Below are 13,621 nucleotides of genomic sequence, written 5' to 3' on the forward strand. Positions count from 1 at the left end.
TTAAGAACTACTTAGAAAAATGCAAATTAAAAGTAGTATTTATTTAGACATCATTTTTAGACCAAATATTTAGACTATCGATTTTACAAGGTTGCAAACATTTATTTTATTAATAATTATAATGAATTTTCTATATTATCTTGGATTCATATACTTTGAGTTAGATATTTAAATAAAAAAAATTCGACATTCAATTACTCATGTATAAACTTCTCCTATATAATCTTGCATTGATATACTTTCAAATTTTTATTTAAATATAAACATTGGGCATTAGCTCATTCGCCCAATGGGCGTATAAAACTAGTACTCCTATATGTGCGTAGATACAAAATAAAATAAAATAAGTATGAAGGCCAAACCAAAAGTGTTCTTTCTACCTCGCCCCACCCCCAAGAGGGAATAGATACACAAACTACCGACTAGGAAGCCTGCATGTGTGTATATATATGTAACTGAATCTTTACAGATAAAAATGAGTTCTTTTCTTCTGTAGCGTTAGTACCAGGTACCAAGAACAGAACAGAGGACTTGGGTTTTGCTCTTTCTCTGTCTCTCTTCGCTACACAAAGAAGAAGAAAAAAAAAAAACCCTATCATATCTCTCTCTATGCTAATTTCTTTATCCTCTGTATACATAATCAAATTCCCGCATTTAAGCTGAGTTGTGGTTTCAAAGATTTCTTGCACTTAACACTCGTCAAAATCCTGGAAAGATACAGAGATATATCTTGTTTCCATGGTATACTGATTCTTTCCTGAAAAGAAAAAACAAAAAGAAGAAGAAACAGAGTTCTCAATCAATCAGAGATCTGGGTTGAAGAAAAAGGCATCTGAGAAACAAGGTTTGTATGTGGATAAGTGGGCATTGCTTTAAATTTGGGATTTTCTTGGGTGGTTTTTATGGATCTGGGAAATTCTGATACTCTCCCTTTTGGGTTCTAAATTTGTGTGTTTAATTTCCAGATCTGCCCGAACGAGGAATTTCCCAGAAACAGTTTTAGTGGAACACAATGTTGTCTCAGAAGCAAGCAGAAGAAGCAATTGTCCCAAACTTCAGTGAAGCAGAGCAAGAAGGAGGCACCAAAGAAGGAGCCGAGAGAGGAGGAGAAGAAGAAGAAGATCACTCGCTTTTCAGTGTCAAGAACTTTCTTTGGCATGGCGGCTCTACCTGGGATGCTTGGTTCAGTTGCGCTTCCAATCAGGTAACTAACTCACTTATTCTCAGTTTCCCCCAAATTTGAAACACTTCATTAATCAATTCAATCTCGCATGTTGTTTTTCCCAGGTGGCGCAGGTTCTTTTGACACTCCCATACTCGTTTTCCCAGCTGGGCATGTTGTCGGGCATAGTGTTCCAAATCTTCTACGGCATCGTGGGAAGCTGGACGGCGTACCTTATAAGCGTCCTCTACATAGAATACAGAAGCCGAAAGGAGAAAGAAGGCGTCAGCTTCAAGAACCATGTTATTCAGTGGTTCGAGGTTCTTGACGGTTTACTCGGCCCTTACTGGAAAGCCGCCGGGCTGGCCTTCAACTGCACTTTTCTTCTCTTTGGATCTGTCATTCAACTCATAGCCTGCGCAAGGTACACCAAATTCGCTTTTTTACTTCAATTCTCCTGACAACATGTTTTCAAACGTTTTTTTTTTTTTTTTTGTTTGTGGAATGAAACAGTAACATATACTACATAAATGATCGGTTGGATAAGAGGACATGGACATACATATTTGGAGCTTGTTGTGCAACCACTGTTTTCATTCCTTCGTTCCACAACTACCGGATTTGGTCCTTCTTAGGCCTTGGGATGACAACCTACACCGCTTGGTACCTTGCTATTGCGGCTATCGCTCATGGACAGGTAAATAAAAAACATCTAAATTTATCTGGGAGATAGATAAGTTAGTTCAATCAATCATCCTAAATCTTTGCTCCAGCCACAGAGTATAAGGGTGCGAATCTAAGAACTAATTGGACAATTCCTAATTTAAGATTATGAAGATTTATGATTAACAGATACTGCATTGTAACAGAATCATTAGTACTAAAAAACAATTAGTCTTGCTTAAATTAAAAGATTTAATGTAAAAAAAATATATAAATTTACCTACTTTTTAAAAACTATTTAAAGACAAATTTCATTCTATTATTAACCTTAATTTTAAACCATTTTTACTAGGTGGAAGGTGTGCAGCACTCTGGCCCACAAAAACTTGTGCTGTATTTTACCGGCGCCACCAATATTCTATACACCTTCGGTGGTCATGCCGTCACTGTGTAAGTTCCCAGAACTAATTTTATACGTTTTTTAATGAATCAAAATATATCGTATGAAACTATAAATGTTTTCAAAAAAAAAAAAAAACCCTGCAGTAAAAAGTAAAAATATATGTAATGTTAAGTTTCCAGCTTGGACTCCTCCACCGCCCTTTGGTGGTGGTTCCACACGGCTTCTGTTGGCAGCTTTTGCCGGAGGTTTTGGGGTTTGAGATTTTAACAAACTCCGACACAATTATGCGATTACCTTTTTCCTTTGTTTTTGCCGAGAGATGAAAACTACGTTTGCCTTCTCGTATTCCAGTTTTTGCTAGCTAACACCATTAATGCATGGACCTATACTAGCTCCCATTAACCATGCAAATTGCTTTCACAATAATACTCATTGTAGGACTAAGATCTAGATTAGTACTTGGAAAATTAAGTTGTCTGTGCTAGCTAGCTTAGGGTCATTTCTGTCTTTACATAGAATTGCATTAGGAATTCTACCTAACACCTACACTATCTTGGAATCAAGAATTCAATGCCCGCATTCTCATATATATAGTAGCATTAGACTACTAATTGGGGTAACTCCAATCAAGTTAGTCAACTAATTTGTTTAGTAATTATAAGATTTTAAGTTCAGTTCCTCGCTTGAGAAGTTTATTGGTTTTCTTGGTTATAAGAGGTCAACGGTAGACAATCTAAGTTGATTTATCTCCTTGTGATTATTTGTTTGTTAGAGTTACAAGTCGGGTTTTATCTAAAACACATTTTTGAATTCGTGACAGTGAATTTGTTCATAAATCAAAGGAATGGACTCAATAGAGTACAAGTTTACCAACCACTCTTTGGACTAAAATAACATACATTAAACATTTTTTTTTCTGTGGAATATAACTCAATAATTACTTCACTTTTGACTATTTGGATCTAAACGTGATTAGCGGATACTGCCTAAAATATCAAAAAAGTGCTCCAATAAAATAAAATAGTACTTCAATATTCTTGAGCTAATACATGTCATTAGGTCCAATATGATGATCTCGGGTGGAGACAAAACCTTTTGAACTATATATATGTGCATCTTAATATTTTACCCATGGATCATCTCAAATTCTCAATCATTCCAATCCTCTTTTCACCTTAATGAGATATAGTACTTGAAAGTTCTTTCTATAATGATTTGTGTATACCTCATGATTGGTGCATGTGAACCCAAAAAAAAAAAATTAAACATTTTTGGTTGTTACTCCGTATATTTTACTCCGTAATTGTTATTTATTGTGACTAATATTATACTTTAGTTTACCATCTGATTTTGTTTACCTAAAAAATTTTCAGGGAAATCATGCATGCAATGTGGAAGCCCCAGAAGTTCAAATACATTTACTTATTCGCCACCCTCTACGTCTACACCCTCACCATTCCCTCAGCCACCGCCGTCTACTGGGCGTTCGGCGACCAGCTCCTAGACCACTCTAACGCCTTCTCCCTCCTCCCGAAATCCGGCTGGCGCGACGCCGCCGTCATCCTAATGCTTATTCACCAGGTTAGTCTTTTTTATCGTACACATAAATTCAACCATTTACTATATAAATTCTAAAATTTAATGTACTGTGCAGTTTATCACGTTTGGTTTTGCGTGCACGCCATTGTACTTCGTGTGGGAGAAGGTGATAGGGATGCACGACACGACGAGTATTTGCCTAAGGGCACTCGCGAGACTGCCGGTGGTGATACCTATATGGTTCTTGGCCATTATTTTCCCATTCTTTGGCCCTATTAATTCAGCCGTCGGGGCACTTCTCGTTAGCTTCACCGTCTACATCATCCCAGCTCTCGCTCATATGCTCACTTATCGTAAAGCCTCTGCTCGACAGGTAACATGAACTTAAATTATATAATCTCAAACGAAAATAGTTCAGTTCTCTTAAATTAAATAGGCGTGACAATAATTCGGTATAAAAATTAATTTTTATTTTGAAAAGGAAAAAATAAATGTGGGTGGGTGGATGGATGAGAGAGAGGGGAAAGGTACAAAGGCATTAAAGGCTTGGATTTGGAAATATTGGTAGACAAGAAGATATAGGCGAAACGTCATTTTCATTTAGTTATATGTGCTTCATAAATGGACCATCCAAGCTTTAATTTATATACTCTATTATTCCTCTTGGGCTTTTTTCATATTATTTTTTTCCCGAAATTAATTACTCGTGAGAATTGAGGTTAATTATGTCTTAATTAAACCGGATTAATTAATTGTGATTGCAGAATGCGGCGGAGAAGCCTCCGTTCTTTCTGCCGAGCTGGACCGCAATGTACGCTATTAACATCTTCATAGTGGGCTGGGTTTTGGTGGTCGGGTTCGGGTTTGGGGGATGGGCCAGCGTCACCAATTTCATCAAACAAGTGGACACGTTCGGGCTTTTCGCCAAGTGCTACCAATGCAAGCCGCCCAAACCGGTGGCGCTCCCGCCGCATAACGCCACCGCCCACCACTGAGATCACTCACAAAAACTATATTTTGTATTATATATTAATTACTTCCCCCTACACGTGATGTTTGCTTAATTTTCTCCCACTTTTTTTTTTGAATATTTTGTTTTTTTTTTGTATTATTATTATTATTATTATTATTATTAATATTAGATAAGATAGTGTGTTGTTCTGCGATGATTCCCTTGGTACCAAATCATAGGCTAATGAAATGAATATCATAGTTTGCATCACACCAATGACATTATTACTTGTCATGTTTCCAATGAATAGTAGTATATTATTTTATTTTATTCTTTTTTAAAAAAATAATAAGTACACAATATATATCTTAAACAAATTGTTAATTTTACAACTTGTGGAGTTAACAATCGGTCATGTTAAAAAATAAATTAAATATTTTTCAGTGAGTCATGCACGTTAAGTTTATTACACCAAATCATTGACAATGACAAAAAAATTTAACTCCAAACTATATTACTGACAAGAATTAAATACTATATTACGATTATCAATATATTGTTAAAATTTATCTTACTCCAACTATTGTAACAATTTCGGGCTGATTTAAAGTGAATGAGTGCAAAACAGGCCGGATGATTGAAAGATGTATGAAGACATTTGGTAAGCAGCTTTTTTGACCCAGATAGATTCTCTTCGAAGGTGGGCCGTGGAGCCAAGTATCTCACATGGTCGCACGTTTGTTTGCTATGTCGTCACGTGCCATTATTTCCACTGCCAAACTCACTAATTTTAATTTTTGATAATGTAATTTTTAAAGTGGGGATGGAGTTAATGATACAATTTCCTAAGCAAATATTAAAAGCCACTATATTGTAAAGCAATAAACTGATCTGCTGTACTATTATACTTATTAAATTAGAATCCCCAAACCAAAGGCTCCTATCTTGAAAATCTAATCTGTCGAGGAGATAAATCGTGAAATGTGTCTCAACTGACCGACAAAAAATCTTCAAATACTTTTACACTTAGTGCTCATAAGTCCACAACAAATATTTTTGGGTCTTTAGTAAGAGCAAAACAAAACTTATGAACTTATTTTGAGTTATCTAATCAGTTGAGTTATGGTTCGAGACTTAATATTGTATTTATTAAGTAATAACAGAACAGGGAATTTAGCAGAAGTGAGTAGGGTATGGTAACATGGATGTGGGAAAAAGAGGAGCTTCAAAATTCAGTTTGGCATATGCTTCTGCCAGCATGGATTGTTCGTTAAGGGAACCTAGCTGCATGCCCACTCAGATCTTATATGGGCTTTAATTAAGTATTTAATTAATCAATCAATCAAATCTAATCTTAGACCTAAAGGTTAGATATTTAGCAAACCTTTTACTTTGCGTTTTGACTAATTTTCTTAATTGATAGACCATTTCAGTCCGCAATCGCCAAGCTTCCCACTTTATCCTTGCCCTAGAATCTATTAGGCTTAATGATCACAAAAGAGGTAATGACCTCGCTATCCTCTCGATCCTTATACCATGGACCGGGTTCATAGTATACTATGTACCTTTGTACATATGTATGTGTCAGTTTTTGTATCTTGTGTTATGAAATTCTTTATCTTAAAAATATAAATTTTATATCTGAAACAAATTAGTAATTGTGTCTTATGTTATAAATTTGTATCTTGTGCTATGAAATTCTGTTCTTATTAACACAAGTTATGTACTTAAATTAGATTTGAAAAATAAATAAATACATAATATGTGTATGTGTCTTGTGTTATGAAATTTTATAACTTACGAGTATGAATTCTGTACCTTGTTGTTTTTCTCCAGGGTCTATAGTGCCATGTGTACCCTTGTCCATGATATAAATCGTGTCAAAAAGAAATAAGGAAGGGATAAGTTTGAAAGAAATAACTTTCTTTTTCTTTTTTTCAACCAGTTGATATGATTAAAATATAACTGCTATTTTTATTTTAAGAAGGAAGTACCGTAATAGGACAATGCTTATATTGTGGTCTAGGGTTTAAGTAGCAAGATGAACCTCTAATACATGTCCATTTTCAGTATATTACAAGTTCATTTTCTTGTAATACACTATATAAAGGAATTTATATCAAAATATAATGAATATACTAAAAATGAACATATACGAATCATGGAGTGCATGATATAATTTGTCATAATCAATCATTGTATCATGGATCATAATCCACATTGCAAGTTAAACCACTAACATACAAGTTTATTTTTAGTGCACTACCTAAAAATAAACATAATCTTTAATATATTAAAAATAAACATTTATTTTCTCTAAAAAATAAAAAATAAACATTTATCAATAGTCAATCGTGTAATGTAGACCACGATTTGTAATTTAATTTGTCATAAAAAAGTCTAGATTTACAATATACTAAAATGAACATGTATCATGGTCCATTTTATGAGAAGGATTATGGGTGCACAATATAATTTGTTTTTTATATGAAAGAAGGCCTTGAGCTTTGATATAGGTGTCAATTTTATCGGGTACATTTTGGGCCTCACCCTCTGGTATTCAGTTGGGCCCAAGGCTCAGATGCTCAAGTCTTCACAAACTATCTCATTTCTTGAGATCCTTACTGTGGTACATGTCATGGGCTTTATGTGCAAATGCATTCACAACAAAATAAAATTGGGCCTTGGGCCTTGGTATATTAGGACTGCAAAAATATCCCATCATAAGCCCATTCCCTTGTGGACCACTGGCTAATGATTATGGATTTCATCATGATCATAGGACTCCCACAAGGGCTCATCATCATCATCATCATATAAAAAGAGGCACACAATTGATGAATGCAGTAAAAAAGTTGGTTTGCTTCCAAACACAGGCTTTCTAGATGGAGAATTTGTCAAAGGACAGACAGACCGACCCACTACACACTCCTAAGATTGACCAAAAATAGTCTCAAAACTTATCCAACATTTGCATGTGAAGATTCAACCTTGGCGATCTCGCAAAGTTAATCAGATTATTAACTTAGTTACCATTTGACTCCGAACAACAGTGGTCTATTTACTTTTTTTGGTTTGAGTAATAATTTAGGCTACTTTGAATTGGTCAGCTGTGAATAACTTAGGTTGAGTCACAAGGTCAGTCACTCAAAAAGATTTAAATAGCTAGTAAACACGACATGATACAAAACTGGGCACGAAAATAAACAAGGAGTTGGTGTTTGGTGGAATCAGATTACTTTATGACTTGACATGGAACATGAAAGCAAGGCAAAATCACATGTTTCTATTCTTACATTCTGTGCTGGAATTCCAAAATAACCACAGTATATATTACATTAACAACATCAAACTCTTGTACTATAAAAAAAGATTGAATAATGTGTGTGAATTCACAAGTTGCAGTACAAATTTAATCTTCAAGAATCATAAATCCCTTTGCAGATAATACAATGCCCAGAAAAAATGCTACCTATAATACTACCCTCCTCAATTCTCATCCTCCCACTTTCCCTATTCCACAGATGCACCCCATAACTCTCCCCCCTTAGCTGAACCAGCTTAGCTTCTATCCACCTTCCATGCCTCCGGTCCCTCGGATGCCGAAAAAACCCTGCAATTCGAGTCCAATCCGCAGGGTAAAACGCCATTGGAGGCAACACAGTGAAGTTGAAAGAAACAGCAGAAGAACCAGAAGAGACTTTCTCCACAACTCTTGAAACTAAGTATGGTCCATTGTGCCCCCACTTGTTCCCATCAAATGATGCAGCAAATTCCTCCAAGAACTTGAGGAGCAGTGGGTGCCCTTTGTCAAAAACCAGCACTGCATTGTTCAGTCTTGACCAGTTCCCAGAAAGGTTAATGCTTTGGGCTCCAATGGAGTTTCTTAGCCCAGAAAAGTCCTTCATGACTATGAAGTCTGTGTCAAGATATACCCCTCCATATTTGTACAGAACAGCTAGCCTGATCAGGTTTGATAGGTTCTGGGCTAAGGGTATTTCACCAGGGTCCTTTTTCCCACTTCTCAGATCATCATACCAATCTTCTGCAGGGGTGTTCTTGAACAGAAATTTCAAATCAGGCTTTATTGCAATAACCCCAAACCTAATTAGAGGCTCCAGAACTCTGTTTCCATATTCTGAATCCATAGTCTGAGAAATTATGATCAAACATCCATCTTTGTGAGCTTTGAACAGACTTTCTAATGACAGAAACTCCCTTCTTCCAAAGGAATTTGCAGAGGCAATCCATGTCATAAAGAACCTTACTTTACACTCTCTGCTCCTGTAAAACTCCCTAACCCTCCCATCAAATCTTCTTGACACTTCATCTGACTTGAAAATCCCAAACTCTGGGAACTTTCTCTTGAACCATTCTGTTCTTTCTTCTGCTGTGACATTGAAAGGGGGCACCAAGGTGGCAAGATCTTCATGAACTTGTTCGATAACATCTTCCTTGATCGAATTCAGCGGCTTCAATCTGGGGTGCTTTTGGCTGCGGAATTGTGTCGAACGGATTGAGGAGTGATTTATGAAGGCATTATCAGAGAAGATGATGAGAAAAACAATGGCTGCAAGAGTGGCAGTAGAGAAGATTTGGAACTTTGTGCGGTTGATTCTAAAGGTGTGAAACATTTTCATTGAAATTCTGGCGCAAAAAAACATATTCTTGGAAACATGGTAGCAATTCCCAGAAGAAGTAAGACAAGAACATATGACAGCAATGAGAAATGTTGACTTTGTAGGATGGGAGCTTTGGTAAAGTGCTTTTGAAGTTCTGAGGCCAACTTTGGCTGCTGAGATTTTTTTTTTCCCCTAAATTATTTTCTGCTAATTCTTAACATCAAATATTTATTGTGATTGAACATATCAGAAAAATGCAGTATATACGTACACGTTGCTTACCCTACATGAGTAATTGCCATCATTTTTTAGGTTTTTTTTTTAATGTACAAATTCGAATCCATGATCGCATGACGTTGACTTGATACCAAATTAAAACATGTGTTCTACCTTAATTAAAAGTTAAATTGATAATTGAATTGCATATTTATGTTTATATATTATATGCTTAACATGTGTTTTAGGTAAAATTCACCTTGTATGCAGCTTAAAGCATGTTATTGTTTGTTCTAAATAGAAATAGAACAAAATGTTATGCAGCTTGTTGAAGTTCATTAAAAAAATCTTCTCCTGGTTTTAAATGTTGGGCAATCTGAATTTTGACTAATTCAAACTTTATTTTAAAATTTGTTTGGTCTTGAATTTAATGGTATGAAAAGATAGGGCCTATTGTCATTTAAAATAATTTTGAATGGGAATTTAATATCTTAATTGGTCGTAATTATACTTGATGGGGGTTATAGGTATGCTAGATAACGTAGGTATCGTATGCTCGTGAATTCTTCATGTTCTCAATCCTAGCAAACTTTTCGGTATGAATATAGAAGACTTTCTGGTTTCAATAACAAAATAATTCTCAATACTATAAGATTTACAGGTCGTGACCGACTTGAATTTATAGCGCCCATAACTAATTAGATCAAAAGACACCTAATAAGTTGAACTTCGAATCCTGTGATTATCAAGTCAACAACTTAGCTGACTTGATTGGGACTGTCCTTAGTATAAATAAGACATTTTATCTCACAACTTGTATTGGTACCAATTGGAGCTTTTTTTTTTGTTTTTTTACCAAACACACCCTATATCTGTATGGACTCGACTGAGGCTTGAACCCACTCCCATCATCCATGTGGGAGTGTAAACTGTGACACCAGGTGCCACTAGACCACAAGATTTTTGACCAATTAGAGCTTTCTAATCTCATATAGTAGTTATTCCAAAAAAAAAAAAATTTCATATAGTCGAACCTTTAGCTTTCCGACCTCATTATTACCTCTTATATTTACATATATCTTGGTATAATTAAGTGACATAAACCAAAATCTGTATGCATATAATCTATTTATGTCATCAATATTCATTTTTTTGAATACTATTGACTCTGTTACAAGTTAATATCGCCTCCACTGAGACTTGAAACCACCCCTACCATGTGAAATTCGTATAAATTTTAAGATTCTACCAATACAAATAAACTAAAAAATCAATTATTCAAATCACATTTAAATTTGTATCATACTGATTCTAATTTATGTTTATATTAAATTGACTTTAATTAAAGGGTCAAAATACTGACTAAATTTTTTTTTTTTTTTACATGAGAGGATTTCAAACTTGTGAAGTTTGTAACTGAAAGGCAACCATTCAAATTAAATATCTATAATGTTCCACGGACCACACAGGAATTAATGTTGAAAATTCAAAAGATGAGCATAACTTGTGCAGTTTGTAAGTAATTATTTATATGTGAAATTCCTTGAAGGTTTCTTTGTACGACCAAAACTATTTTTCTTGGTCAATTTTTTTAATATTTATATGTAAACCACCTTTCTTTTTTGCAATATATATCAACCACACCCAATTTAATTTAGGTTTAATTTATAGAGGGACCCAAAAAAATCAAGAAATTGGACTTATATATTTCTCTTGTGACAATTAGAGAGTTTTCAATACTTTTTCATCAATTAAAATTTTGAGATCAAATATTGTGAAGAAATGTATTTGATGGGAATTACTTTGAATAGAAAATCAATTAACATGTTTGATGTTATCTTAGAAAATAAGAATTAAATTACCTAGAAAATTAATTAATATGATTGGTTCGTTTAAGTTTTATTATGCTTTTTAAAAATATTTAATATATCAGTGCTATATATAAAATTAAAAAACATCATTAATAAATCATATACCAAAAAAAAAAAAGATAGTTTGCAGCAAAAAAATATACAAATACAAAACAATACGTATGTAAACAAGTGTTGAGAGAACAAATTTTCTTTGATATATAAATAGTATTGTTATCTATCTTTCGCAATGGTGAGATTGACAAACTTTTATATTTATAATATAGTTTTAATTTAACGTAAAAAAATGATAAATACATAATTATGTAAATTTAGTAGATTCGTCACCACAGAAAAAGAATCATACATCTTCTAGGTATAATTTATTACTTTCCTTGATATCATAGAATTTGATTTTTATTGACCTAAATTTTACTAAGTCAAAAATTATACCAAACGTTACATTTTAATTTTTTTAAGAAAGTTTGACCATCCTAATTACCAAAATCTCCTCCTAATTAGAATCATATTTCTTTATATCTAAATAAAAAAGTATGTTTCGTGTTAGTTGGGGGAATAGAATAATTGACTATTCTGCAATAATTAGAGTATTTATCTCTTACAACTTGCCCACACTTTATAGTGCTGTGCATGTCAAATTTCCCTCTCAAGTATGGCTTTATATATTAACATTATGACAAATTCTTTGGTATATATCGACTTCCTATTCAGATACTTTATATTATGGTATTTTTTACTAAAAAAAAAATAGAAAAGAGGAAGATATTTTGATCATATCAAATAATTTTTTAAAAAATAATTTCTTTTAAAATGATCCACTAACTACATCTTTTAGCACAACAAAACCTACATATAAAATACCAAAGTCTTCCCTTAATATTATATATGTCCTTTTTTCCTTTAGGACCAAAACACATCATGAATTATGATTTTCAAGTTTTAAATTCATAGGAGAAAAGATGAAAAATGGGTAAAAAAAAAAATAGTTACAGTAATTAATGCACGTAATTAACGCATTTTTTTCTTATTACTTAAATATGAACGAGTAATTTTTCATAGACACTTTGTTATTTAGTGATACTAACTTATAATTTTAAATTATAATATCATAAGGTGAATCCGTAACTCCACAAATATTATTATTATTATTTTAAATCATAATATTTTCTTGTGGTTACGATGAACAAGATGAGCAGACAACTTAATGAGCAAGAATGCATGTTGTCTAATACTCTCTAATGTCTATATGCCTTTTCCCATTCGAGTGGCCTACCAACATATCACCTTTTTTATTTAATTTTTTTCCGAACACTTATGCGTTTAGGTCTTTACGGTCCACAAAAATTAGACATATTATATAGTTTTGCTTAATATATATATTGGGTTTATCGAGGCAAACCCCACTCCTCTTCCGAGTATGTGAGTAAACCCTCGCCCTGTGATCCTAGCCGGCAAAGGACCACAAGGAGGTTAACCAGCCTAGGTTGCCCATAGCTGACCGGCTCAAACCCGGGTAGCAGACGGTTTCGAACTCAGGACCTCACGGCCGCGAGCGTCTTGGTCTTGCCACTCAGGCTGCCCTTACGGGCAAGTTGGTATCATGCTCCATGACCATTCCTCCCTTCTGGGTTCATGACTACATTCTATTTAGTTACAAACTATGAAACAATTAGGCAGCTCCTACATGGAATCGAACTTGTAACCTAATGGTTATCAAATAAATTGTTCAACCAACTTGATCAGAGTTGTCTTAACATATCATGGGAATTTGACGCTTCGATCAATGCTCGTAATACCCTCAGAAGGAAGCGAATTGATTTTAATAAAAGTGTGATTCACACGCTTTGAATTAATCTATTTCCTGTTTTTAGAAATTTTTAATTTCAAATTAGTAGTGAAAATTCCACATTCACTTTATTCTGGACCCATATATATCCCCAACATTGAGTATGCATCAATCTTTAATCTTCAAATTTAATCCATCTAAACATTATTTAATACGTGGTCTGAAAAGTTAAGACCATACTCTAGCATAAAACCATAGAATAAAGATTATAGAATGAAAAGTATAATGATGATTGATGAAGGGGATCGAATAAATTCTCTATAATATGGCCAACTTTGGGTTCTTAAGTAATCTACAAGACTCTTAATTTTATGCTAAAGAATTTATGAATAATCTATGACTTCAAA

General features: G+C 33.9%; 2 protein-coding genes across 2 annotated transcripts; one reads left to right on the top strand and one right to left on the bottom strand.

Moving 5' to 3' along the window:
- The first annotated feature begins 468 nt into the window (after positions 1–468).
- On the top strand, positions 469–4,936 carry LOC116030366 (auxin transporter-like protein 2). The gene is made up of 8 exons (XM_031272596.1): positions 469–844; positions 966–1,204; positions 1,288–1,586; positions 1,676–1,859; positions 2,178–2,275; positions 3,602–3,809; positions 3,883–4,140; positions 4,532–4,936. Exons 2-8 carry the CDS (start codon positions 1,013–1,015, stop codon positions 4,760–4,762), a joined length of 1,470 nt encoding a protein of 489 aa, XP_031128456.1. The 5' UTR covers positions 469–844; positions 966–1,012; the 3' UTR covers positions 4,763–4,936.
- A 3,003-nt stretch (positions 4,937–7,939) lies between these two features.
- On the bottom strand, positions 7,940–9,525 carry LOC116028636 (lactosylceramide 4-alpha-galactosyltransferase-like). Its single transcript, XM_031270411.1, has one exon. The coding sequence runs from the start codon at positions 9,381–9,383 to the stop codon at positions 8,139–8,141; it is 1,245 nt and encodes a 414-aa protein (XP_031126271.1). The 5' UTR covers positions 9,384–9,525; the 3' UTR covers positions 7,940–8,138.
- Positions 9,526–13,621: the final 4,096 nt, after the last annotated feature.

The sequence above is a fragment of the Ipomoea triloba genome, chromosome 9 (genome assembly GCF_003576645.1).
Source record: "Ipomoea triloba cultivar NCNSP0323 chromosome 9, ASM357664v1".
Lineage (NCBI taxonomy): Eukaryota > Viridiplantae > Streptophyta > Magnoliopsida > Solanales > Convolvulaceae > Ipomoea > Ipomoea triloba.